Source organism: Telopea speciosissima, chromosome 2 (assembly GCF_018873765.1).
Source record: "Telopea speciosissima isolate NSW1024214 ecotype Mountain lineage chromosome 2, Tspe_v1, whole genome shotgun sequence".
Lineage (NCBI taxonomy): Eukaryota > Viridiplantae > Streptophyta > Magnoliopsida > Proteales > Proteaceae > Telopea > Telopea speciosissima.
In genome coordinates, this window is record NC_057917.1 from 80,845,946 (window position 1) to 80,858,244 (window position 12,299).

The 12,299-nt window shown below is 38.6% G+C and overlaps 2 protein-coding genes across 2 annotated transcripts in view; one reads left to right on the plus strand and one right to left on the minus strand.

Annotated features, from left to right (window-relative positions):
• The window catches only part of LOC122652414 (protein WHAT'S THIS FACTOR 9, mitochondrial), a 62,466-nt gene that overhangs the window by 48,571 nt on the left and 1,596 nt on the right, over nucleotides 1–12,299 (plus strand). The window lies entirely within an intron of this gene.
• On the minus strand, nucleotides 5,001–7,039 carry LOC122652416 (lichenase-like). Its single transcript, XM_043846150.1, has 2 exons — nucleotides 6,992–7,039; nucleotides 5,001–6,173 (listed from the first exon to the last, which is right to left on the minus strand). Exon 2 carries the CDS (start codon nucleotides 6,145–6,147, stop codon nucleotides 5,128–5,130), a length of 1,020 nt encoding a protein of 339 aa, XP_043702085.1. The 5' UTR covers nucleotides 6,148–6,173; nucleotides 6,992–7,039; the 3' UTR covers nucleotides 5,001–5,127.

Genomic DNA, 12,299 nt, shown 5'->3' on the forward strand with positions numbered 1-12,299 from the left:
ATGTTTGGATCGTGGAGTAAACTTTGAAGGTTACTTATTAGAACATGCACATTAATGACACGTTCTTCTAAAGGAATGCAACGTAATGTCACATTAATCTCCATTGAATACTCAATACTGCATCACCTCTGATGGTCAAAACCCTTATTTGAAGGGGAAAAAAAATTCTCTTTCTCTTTCTCTCTCTCTCTTTTTATGTGAAAATTTTCCTTAGTGCAATTAGGGTTTTAGCTAACTTACGATATTTAAATCTAACCAATCAATTCGATCACATCAAATGGTGTGATCCTAAGAATTAAATAATATTTAAGTTATCTTTAATTGCACAAAAGAACGACACTATAAAAATCGTAACCTAAAAACCCCTAGTGATAGATATTTTTATCACATTCTCCCCCCCTCCCCCACACAACAACATCTACAATGGACATACCAAAACATGGAATAAAATCACCGTCATGTAATAAATCCATTGCACAAAGGTGCAAACAATTATCAGATCCTAAATTTCGACCAAGTCACACAACATTTGAAAAAAACATTTCTCTAACTTGGATGTTCTCCCTAAACGAGTAGTGACAACTTTATTGAGCGTCACCCCCATCACCATTCACAACGTGTATGCCAAGCAACCGGTGTGTAAACTATTAGCAAACCACAAGTGCATAGAAACACAAATGTAACAGTAAGTGCTTCTCAAGTACAGAGAAAAAAAAAAAAAAACTACCAAAAATTCCTATTGCGAAACAAAATTGGTGGTGAATCATTTAAAAACTTCACAGAACTAGTGTTCAATATATTAAAGTGCTCATATTATAATTCCACCCAATTTCGATTGTGAAATTATATAACATGGCAACCCTAAAACAGAATGTCCAAGTCTGTCCATAGTTGAGAACAAATAACGTTGCATGATAGACACTTGCATAAAATATAAAAATTATAACAAACATATAATGAAATACATTTAATTAATTTAGAATTGGATAATAAATTGCATGGACCGGGGTTAACCCGTCTGACATGACCCGAGTCTATCACCCTTACGTGGAACGCTTTGTTGATGAGGTGTTGCTTTTAGACGTTAAGTCATATATAAAGACTTTGCCACTTGATCACATTTAATTTGTTGCCATTGAATTCCTTTGAATTCGTCAAAAAATTTAGCTGATGACGACTATTGATGTCCCACCATACCATACCACCAAACCCATCAAACCAGAAATACAAAATTTATATTCATAAATCTAAAAGATTAAGTAATATTTTTATTCCTCTTCTTAAGTCGGTTTATTGACCGTTGCTCATAATCTGATATCAAATTCTTTCCACAAGTGTATAAAAGTCATGGCGGTTGTTAATTTGTTTAAACTTAGCAAACCAAAAAATGTGAAAAATGTTATCCTTAAGAGATTAAAGACAACATTGTTTAGATCATTAAACAGTATAAATATCAAGCCCTCTAAGCCATATTTATTGTCCCCTTGATTAACTTTAAAAGTTTTTTGTAAGGATTAATATATGTAGACTATTTCAATTCTAGATGGCAGATAGTTCATAATAGGGTTTTAGGAATCGGTCCTCGGTTGATATCGATTGATCTGGATAGGACAGATTTATCTTTATTTTTATTTTAAAAAATATATTTTTTAAAATCTTTTTACCCTTGATCTGTATTGATCTACAGATACAGTATTGCCCTAAAATTGGTATTGCTCTTGATTGATAGTGATCCGATTCAAGCGATCCGCCCAATCCGCCACTGATCTCTAATACCGTGGTCCATATAACCATGAAGCTTGCCATGCTTGCTTTTTTTTTTTTTTTTTTTTTTTTTTTTGTTTCTTTACAAAAGTTTGGGTAAAATACATCTGAGTGCCCAATCTTTGTTAAAAGGACTTTTGGGTGTCTTATTGGTTTAATCTTTGTTAAAAAGACTTTTGGGTGTCCATTCTTTCAAAAATGATATTTTGGGTGTCTTATTGGTTTAATCATACTCCAAATTAAATATATTTTCAAATTTACCCATCTCAATGAATTTGGTTCCTCTGCACGTACCAACAAGTGAAAGTACATGTGAGAACCAATCACATTTTAATTTTGTTTTCATAAAAACCCCTCCTCCCCTTGTAAATGACAAAAATAACATAATTGATTGGCTCTCACATGTACGTCCATCTGTTGATACATGCAGATGATCCATTCTCCTCTCAATCTCACTCCCAACCATAACCTCCCTTTCTTTTTCCAACCCTAATCCCAATTATACCAATGCCGTTGCCACCGCTTCATCCCCTGCAACACCACCCCGACCAAAACTAGTGGGAAATCGATGCAGTGAATCGAGATTACTTGGAGACTGTATTTACTTTCTATGCTAACATGTTTCTGTGGGAAAACACTAACTCAACACACAAATTTACTTAAAAGAGGTACCTCCCAAGTCCCAACGGTTGCAACCCTGGTTTTGTAATGGAAAGCTTTCATGTACCTCCCTTGAAGTTCGCCTTAATTACACTTTCACTGAAGTTGGAAAATTTCACGTACCACCCCTGTTTTCCAAACTAAAAATAGGGACTGAAACTTTAAAATTGTAATTTTAGTTGATCAAATTGTCCACATCTTCCCCAAATCGTTTAGGGTTTGAGACCCTTCAATCCTCTCTTCAGATCCTTCTGGCATCCACCTCTGTTTACCCTCATCCTTCGATCTCACAACCCAAATGAATGGGTACCCTGAAGCCTCGAGCCCCATAGCAATCTTAAGCTATGGGTCAGGATTGGGCCTGAAATCAATTTGTTGACGAATCGACAGACAAGAACTCCATCGCCTCCTCTCTGTTTTATGGACTAAGGAGAAGAAATTGCAGAGGTTAGCGTCTGTGCCGATGTAGGGGAGTGAGAAGCTACTGGCTGCGACCCATTCGCTGCTACTTGCTCCTTTGGTGGGTTACTGTTACTCGCTCTTTTGGTGGGTTATTTTCCCTGGCTTCGACCCTGAAAAGAACCAAGAAGATGATGAACCTAGGGTTTGGGTTTTCAGAAATATAATTAGACACAATCGACTACAACTTCTTGTTAGTCCTAACGGTTTGAATGTCGACTTCGTTGGTACCAATTACACTGGTGAAGCGACTGCGGCTCAGGTCTGCACTTACGCATTGGGAATCCTAAAATTGCTCAAAGGAGAAATCTGGGGAGGGGAGAAGAGAAAACGCATACGTGGTCCTCTGGGCAGGAGCAAAGATGACTTTGGATGCAGTTTAGAGAGAGAGAGAGAATGGCTTGAGGTTGAAGGAGTGGAGAGGGAACATGGCGTTGGCTGGATCGTCGAGAAGGGCGTGAGCAAGGAGTCGACGCGCGGCTGAGACTAGCGATGGAGTAAACCGTTGGGTCGGTTTGGAGTGAATGCATGATCCGGCCGGTGAACACCCCGGAGAAGTGTGGATCGTATGGAAGGATGGGTCCGCGTGGATGTAGATGTTGAAGAGCTTTTTGTTCTTCGTATTGGTTTGGTTGAAGTAGAGTTCCCAAATCGGAGCGAAGGGGAGAGGCGTTGTGGTCAGGAACATGAAGGCTAGTTTCTTTGGTGAGCTGTCGGCGAGGCGGAAGAGGGATTCGTCGTCTTCCGGTAGTGGTGCTGGCGGTGGCGGTGGCGGTGGGGGGATACGATGACTTAGTGTTTGTCGTCGTGTTTCTTCTTATCGTCAACGTCAACGATCGGGATGAAAGTTGTTGCTGGGTATTTGATGCTGTGACTGACGAGAGGATTGAAGGGCTTCAAACACTACATGATTTGGGGAGGATGAGGGTAATTTGGTTAATTAAAATATAATTTTAATGTTTTCAGACACCAGTTAACGGATTGGGTTATTTTTTTAATTAGTTTAAAATACAGGGATGGTATGTGAAAATTTTTAAACCTCACTGTAATTAAAGCAAATCTCAGGAGAGATACATGAAAGTTTCCCTTTTATAATAGAATCAAGACAATTGAAAACAACATGAATGATCGAACCCCAAGGGGCGGCGCACTTGATTAGGGACGAGGCTAACGAAGTTGAAGGTCTTGAGTCCACCCATCATCTTTTTTAAGCGTCAACCATGACAACTACGAAAAGGACCCAACATTGCCTTCTATTGATTAAAAAGTAGTAAAAGGTTTTGTGCATGGCCGCCACACACAAACCATTGGTGGGGACAAAAGTCCCATCAAAATTCCAAATTCCATTTTTATTTTATGAATTGTCATTGGGAGGTATTTCTTGTGTATGAATCCCTTTCTCTTAAATATTTTTTGGGAAAAGTATGTCTGAGAGCTCCTCCCTCTCTCCCTCTCTCCCTCTTCTCGTGCACTCTATTGATAAACCATAATCCTATATACGATTCTCAAAGATTCTTTTATTAAAACTTATTTTTAATTTTTAGACCTTAGGTAATTTTTTTGAGTTAGATGTGGAATTGATATCTCCGTACACATTAATTCATAAGGATCTTGTCATTGCATTAATGAATCACAAACATAAGGAAAGACACAGTACACTACTAAACTATGCCATTAATCCAACATCGTAGTGCTTGGTTACATCATTTCAATAGATTATAGTGCAAGTCTTAAGTCAAGAAAATTAGTTGCTTAAATGGATATAATTCTTCCAATATTTATTTATATGCTTTTTCTCTTTCTGATAGTTAATATCAATTTATTGCAAACAAGAGTAAAAAGAAGAGAGTAGGGAATGTATAAACACAGCCAACAGGGTTAAAATTAAGCAACATATCACGGAGCCGGCCTCAAGGGCTGAAATTACAATAAAATAAAATAAAATAAAACCAGCCCAACATCCCCAAACAATTTGGATCCTCTGCTGCAGCCGCCTGCTTATGAGGCTGGCGTGCTGCCTCGCACAGGCAAGGGCAAAAACCTGGTTTTCCAACTATGCGAAGAAAGAAAAGAAAAGAAAAAAAAAAAAAAAGGGGTGCAGACTGGAGGCATAGGACTAGTAGATAATTTGGCATTTATTGATCCAAAACATGGAGAAATACAGCTTTATTAAGAGAATACATGAAACTTCAACTGAAACAGCGCATAAAAACAAGGCTTAATATATTAACCTTCACAAATTAACTAATTAAACCACCTTAATATATGGGGAAAACCAATTTTCTGGTAAAATCCAGCAACCCCTTCACGTATAATAGAAATCACTGTAGGAGAACCAAAATTAAATGGGTATTTGGGTTGCATATTTGGATAGAAAAGTCCCCAGTGTTTCTCCAACTCTGGTTGCTTCCAATCCTCATCAAACAGAGCAAATATATAAGTCTCAATAGGACTTCCAGGTCTCTTTGGAGTCCCACCCTTGACATGTTGAATCAAATTTAAGTTGTAAGTCCTTGCATTATCCACTGAAGTTGCAGTACCACCAGCAGAAGGCCAACCGCTCTCTGATATAACTATCTTCAAAGAAGAAGCACCAGCCCTCTCAAGAGCTGAATAGAGAGCATCAACCATGGCATCAAAGAGGTTACTATATCCAAATGAACCATCTTGTACCACAACAGATGGAGTTGTAAACAATGCATAAGAAATACTTATATCTTGTGGATTCCCAATATAACTGAAGTAAGTATAGACATTAGCAAGAAGTGGTGATTGGTGGTTTACCAAGAAACTAATGATAGGGTTTAAGTACCAGCTCAAATCACTTCTGAAAGCACCTTGGGATGGAGGGTAGGAGTTCCCTAAAATTGATGTCTCAATTGCTGTAGACACCTTAATTTGATTCTGTAATCCAGCTGATGCAATTGCATTGTAAATGTTTACCATGGCAGGAAGAACATAAGAAGAATATTGAGCTGTATAGCTATTGATGGGGTTTACTTCATTCCCAACAGCAATATATTTGAATGAAACACTAGGCCAGTAGGATAGTATGTTATTTTGGACCCATGAATTTGCAACATTAGGGTCTGATGCTATACCCTGAAGATCTGAGTTTGGGATACCTAACAGAACTTGAATGTTGGAGCCTCTAAGTGCTTGGAGAGCTGCTTGATTTGGATCATAAAGTCTCATGCTTCTAATGTTATTTGATTGGCATAGATTCACAACTTGTGCTGCTGATGGTAAGTTGTCCCCTTGCATTCCATAGCAAATACCTGTTTGTGCATCTGCAATAATAGGATCAAATTAACATTAGTTGATATATGTAACTCTTTTTTTTTAATTTTTATCTATGATCTTTTTCTCTTCACTTGTGGCGAACGAGGAATTCCATCATCGATAGGTGTCAGAGCCTTGAGGTGGACATCGAGAACAATGATGGGTATTATCAACTTCATACAATAGGGGGAGTAATAATAATGATTTAATGACTCAAAAAAATGCACAAGACCACATTGGAGGGTGCATGGACACATTGCCTTGATTGACTTCGAGGTTGCAATTTGACACATGGACTATTGAGATTGTTCACAAGAAATCTAGCCGTGAGACATTTGCCACATCACTCTTTTACATTGTGAAATTAGGCATACCAATTTAGGAGATTCTTTCCTAAATGGAAGTGTGTGGAAAACTTTTTGGACCAAGTTTCCCTCCACCATGTGGGAGAGGGCGGGAATGGGTATTGGGAGGGTATTTTGGAACATACTAAAACCCTATGAGGTGTTTGTGAAGCTTAGGATAGTGGGTGAATCATCTACTATAACTGGAGGAAAACTTTGTCCAAAGAAAAAAGTTTATGGGTTGCAAGAATTACTTGGTGTTCGAAAAACGAACTACATGACACCAGTGTGAAGATTCTGCCGCAAGCACTCTCTCATCAAACTTGTGGAACTCACACCCTCTCTTCTCATTAAATGTCCACCCCTATTGGATGATTGTAACACCCCTTTGTATTCCTCTTTTTATAGAGGGAAAAAATATATGAGAGAAAGAGAGAAAGAGAAGAGAGAGAGAGAGAGAGAGAGAGAGAGAGAGGTGTTACCTGCAATGTGTAGGGTAGCAGTTAGCAGTGCAAGAAGAAATAGCGTTGGTAGTGGTGCTAGAGGGCTTTTGTTTCGGGTTACAAAGAAGGTAGCCATCAGAGTAGGATGAGGAGAAACTTGGAGTTATTGCATTTATTGTGAGAAACACTTAAAGTCCTTTTATAGTGATGAAGAGAAAGATAAGATCATAGAATTTAGTTGCCAAAGACTATGAAAAACTCAAATTAATTAAAAAGCCATCATCTTTGATTCTTTAAAATTAAGACACCTCATGGTCTGACTTTTTCTATATGCGTTCCACGCCTTTAGACTTAGATTTTAACTGGCCACGTACTAACTCATCAATCAGTTTGGCTTTGGGAAGTTGGAAACCACATCCATGTAGAAGAAGAGCCCACGATAGATGATGACAATTGGCCACTTCTTGACTTAGAGGAAATTAATTAGTTGACTAGACCATGAATTAAGATACCTATAATTCTAGAAATCTGATATGGTCAAATGATTTAACTTGTTTCAATTGAATACTTCACTTAAATATTGGACTTTGTCATTAATTTCTTGGTTAATTTTGCATAATGAGATTATAAATATAACTGTTTTTTATAATCTCATAATGTGAAATGGAAGCGGCCGTAGAAGCATCAATATTAGTGGAAGGTTTCCGCCTTTCATGGGGCGGAGCGAGCGATCATTGCGCCCCATCATGTGTCTTGACGCAAGGCCCGTGCTCATCATGGACAAGCTCCTTTTTCCGCGTAGATATTTTGGAATCGGATTTAAGGCTGCGTACATTTGATCTTCCCCAGACCCTATTAAACGTGAAAGTCTTGTGCACTGGGTACAACTTTTTTTTTTTATTCAACCATATGTCATGGTCCATACGAATTTTTATCTCCTACAATTCTTACACCCTTCAATTTCCCTACAACCTCTCACATGGGAGCTGAAATGGACTACTTACCCACTGCTTGGACACACTTCCCAAGGCAATGGATAAGTGATCATTTCACTCCCATATGAGAGGGATTGTAAGAAATTGATAGGTGTCAAGAATTGTAGGTTATGATGATCCTTGGTCCATACCCTTACCTTGAATTCTTTTCATCATGCCTGTTTTTTCGGTTTCTTGTTTTTTAAGTATTATGTGGCACTTCGGTTAATGCCCAAATATAATTGATGTTGAAAGACCCAGAGAATGGAGTGTTGATCAGAAACTATTGAAAAAGCATGGTCTATTCATGAAACCGGTCTATCTATTCAACAGTCAAACTGTCAAATCTCAAACCAGAACCGGCCAACATTCTGACCCGATTTCAATAACTATGGTCTGGTCTGTACTTATGTTAAAGGGGTTAGCCAGGCCATGATTTGGACAGTCCAGTCTTCCACGTTAGGGCTGCAATAGGATCGGGTTGGGCCAGATTTTTTAAAATCTCAATCCAACTCTGAGTCCCCATAGCTGGGCCCAGGCCTGACCCAAACCTAAGTCAGGGCCTGGAAAATCCAATCCTGACCAGTCCTCTGGGTTGGGCCGGGCTGACCCTATTTGGCCCTGATTATGGGGTGGGAAAGAGATAGATGCATGGGTTGGGTTGGGTTGGGTTGGGTTGGGGAAAAAAGTTGGGCCGGGGAAAAAAGTTGTCAATTTTACATAATATTATAATAAAATATATTATATCACCTTCATATATAATATATTATATAATAAAATGTGTGTGATGTTTAAAGTTTATGATATATATTATAATATCAATCTATATTTTATAGTATAACTTAAACAAGGTCAGGTTGGGCCGGGCCAGGCTTAGCTCAAGGTTCAATCCTAATCCGACCTGACCCTGACTCAGGATCAGACATTTCCAATTCTGACCCGCCCTCAGGGTCAGGATATCTCAGCCCAGACACTGTTCGGGTTCAGAACGGGTTCAGACCAATAGAACCAAACTTGCACCCCTACTCCACCTCATAACTGTGATTAAGATGGTCAATGCCGCCCTAGTTTGGTAAAGTGTAACTCATCTAATTGGTCCTTTGATTAGGTAAGGGAGCACCAAACTATCCAATTGAAGATGTAGTTCTTGGTGGCTTTGTTTAGAATAATAAAGAGATGCGATGCGTGCATCTAGCTTTCCACCAAAAAGGAAAGAAAAAGTTCTACAACTGCTCCAAAGTTAAAAAAAATATAAAGGGAAGAATACTGAGATAGCTTCTTTTCTTTCGTAAAAAAATACTGAGACCTAAATAATCATTGACCTGCGAATTAGCCGCCAATGAGAAGAAGCATATCCTTAGAATGTACATTATAGGTACAGCTTGATTTACAGAGGGGTGAGGGAAAGGCTCTTGGTGCAACGGTAAAGATTGCATGAATAGAATATGTTAAAATTTTGAAAACTAAATAAAAACATAATAAAAGCATAAGTATAGTGGGAGTGGTTAAATTAGGGTTAGGTTTTAGAGAAAAGAAAAAGTGAATGAATTGAATATTTTTTATTTTTGGTAGAATAATAAATTGAATATGTTAGTTTAATGGAATTACAGCTTTGGTGAAGTGAGATTATGGTTTACAGGGATAGGATGAGCTTGTTAATGGAGGGAAAATAAAAATAAAAACTATGATCAAAGAGAGTCTTATGACTAGATTTGATGATAGCTAGTTTTCAAGGTGTATTAATGTGAAGAATTGTGGGACTAGATTATCTTTATTAGGAGTAATAGATTGTAATTAGTTATTGCAATTATTTTCTTTCGCTATAATCCTTAATTCTTTGTACTCTTTCTTTCCTTGTTTACTCTTGCTATGGATTGATTCATCCTTTGTATATATTTAGAGTCTATAATGGAATAACACAAGATGATTTACTTCTTCATATGGTATCAGAGCCTGATCCGTTGTGATCATACCCTTCCTGTCTTGATCACTCCCGACTCGTTGAGATTGCATCTATTCTGTTGCCACTTGTTGTCTGCTGTTGTTGCATGTCACCTTACACTACTACTGCCATCTATCATTGCCACAGTTGCAATCCCTAAACCTGCCACCCTTGCAACCCCAGACCTTGTAACCCCCAATTACGTACACATGCAAACCTCCACTTGCAAACACCCCAACTTCAGCCTTCGCTCCACCCCTTGTCCAGCCCTTGTCTCCACCCTATCTCGCACCCCAACCTCCCTACAATCCCATCCCAAAAGCCATTGCCCACAACAACCTCATTCTCCTCCATATTGCACCCCCATCTCTCCGAAACCCCAGCCTATGTAACACCCAATCGCACACGCAAACCCTCATCCACCTACCATGTGTAGACACCTCATTTTGTCACCAACAATGAAGACTGAAGAGTGTCCCTTGAGGCATAGGAGACTAGTATCTATAGAATTGGGGAGTTTCTTGCACTTCTTGACATGCCTACAAATTGTTGATGAAAAATGACCAAAATACCTCTAGAGGGGAAAATTTGATAAAGAATGGTTATTTCACATTTGATCCGAAAATTTTCCATAATGTCTAAATGGTAGATTATTTTTTCATACCCAAGTTTGGTATGAAAATGAATTCATTTGCTGCTTCAATGGGACAAGATTATTTTTTTTTAATGAGTGAGATTTACATTAGAGGCCGTTTCTGTTGACTAGCACTTTCCATAATTTTCAATTTTCATTATAAATTAAAGTATACAAAATATATCAGAAAAATGAATTTTAAATCATTCAATTCGGACATTCAGAGCATAAGATATGGGCATCTGAAGCTTCCAAACCAACCTTGGATGGGCATGACCAAGCCCATTTCTACTTCGAACTAGCCTGATTCAGAAGTGAACCGGTTAAAACGGAAAAATTGACAATCAATACCTATGGATGTATCGACATTTAAAAGGCCCGACCCACCATTGAGATTAGGGGAAAAAGTCGCAGCGCGACTGATAAAGTACCTTAAGCGCACCATAAAACGCAACTCATGAATCTCAGCCATTGAGATTTATCCAATTGATCTGAACCGTTCAATTTTCAACCGACCACCGGTTGTCTCACGTCTTCTTCCTCAGCGCTCTCTTCCCCTGCGAATCTCCCATCTGACGTTTTCTTCCTCAGCTCTCTCTTCCTCTCTCTCTTCCCCTCTTTCTTCCCCTGCAAACCTATTGTAATCATTTAAAAAAAAAAAAAAACCACCCTTGCAACCCCAAACCCATCTCACGTTCTTCTTCCTCAGCTCTCTCTTCCCTGCAAACCTATTTTCTGCAAACTCAGATAGAATCATGTAAAAAAAAAAAAAAAAAAAAATACCTCCATCTTCCCACAGATAATACGCAGGGATGGCAGAGGTGAGAATAACGATGGGGCCACTGTGAACGGAGAAGAAGAAGAGGGTTTTTTTTCTTCTCAAAACCCTCTTTTTTCCTCGATTTTCTCCCTTGAGATTTTTTTTTTTTTTTTTTTTTAAAAACTGAAGAAGAAGAAGCCACTGGGTATTGTCTCCTCCCACCTTCGCCCTCCCTGTGTATTGTGGGGTGGGAAGATGAAGTTTTTTTTAATTTTTTTTAATGAAAGGGAAGATGGAGTTTTTTGCATTTCTGTTCGGTTCCAAGATCCCAGAGATTCAAGGGTCTTCAATTCCATTAATTTTTACAGGGTCTTGAAAAATCTGCTGAAACTCAGATCCGGATCTTACAAAATCATCAGTCTAGGTTTACAGGGGAAGGGTAAAGGAACAATTGAGACGAAACAGATTAATTTTGAACCAAACTTCAACAAAAACGAAATCCAATAATTTTGGGTTTCGTTCCAAAATAAACGGAAACCTAGATCCGGATCTTCCAAAAAGAAACCCAGACGGAGAAACTTGTGAACGGAGACGAAGAAGAAGCCGGAGAAACCTGCACTCCTGCACTCCCTGTAACAAAGAAGAAGCCGGAGAAAAAACGAAGAAGAAACCTGCTCTCACGGTGAACAGGTTTATGGGTTTTTTTATTTAATGAATAAGATTAAAAGGTCAAAAAATAAACGGTTTAGATTAGGTTGTCGCGTTTAGTGGTGCGTTTAACGAAAATCATCGCGGTGCCGCTACCACCCACTCTTGAGATTATGTCTGTCTGACATTCTCTTGTGTTAGGAAGTCCCTTCAAAGTGTCAAACAGTGTCCATAAAATGTCAACCCTATCAGGTCCATATATCGACACTCTGACAGATTATTTGCTCGTCTCTACAACAAAATGTGTTCATCGACATGGCTTCGTTGGCCAACCAAGTCAGATTGATGTCGAATTCTGGGGATTTCCTAAAATGTGTGGGCTCTATTTT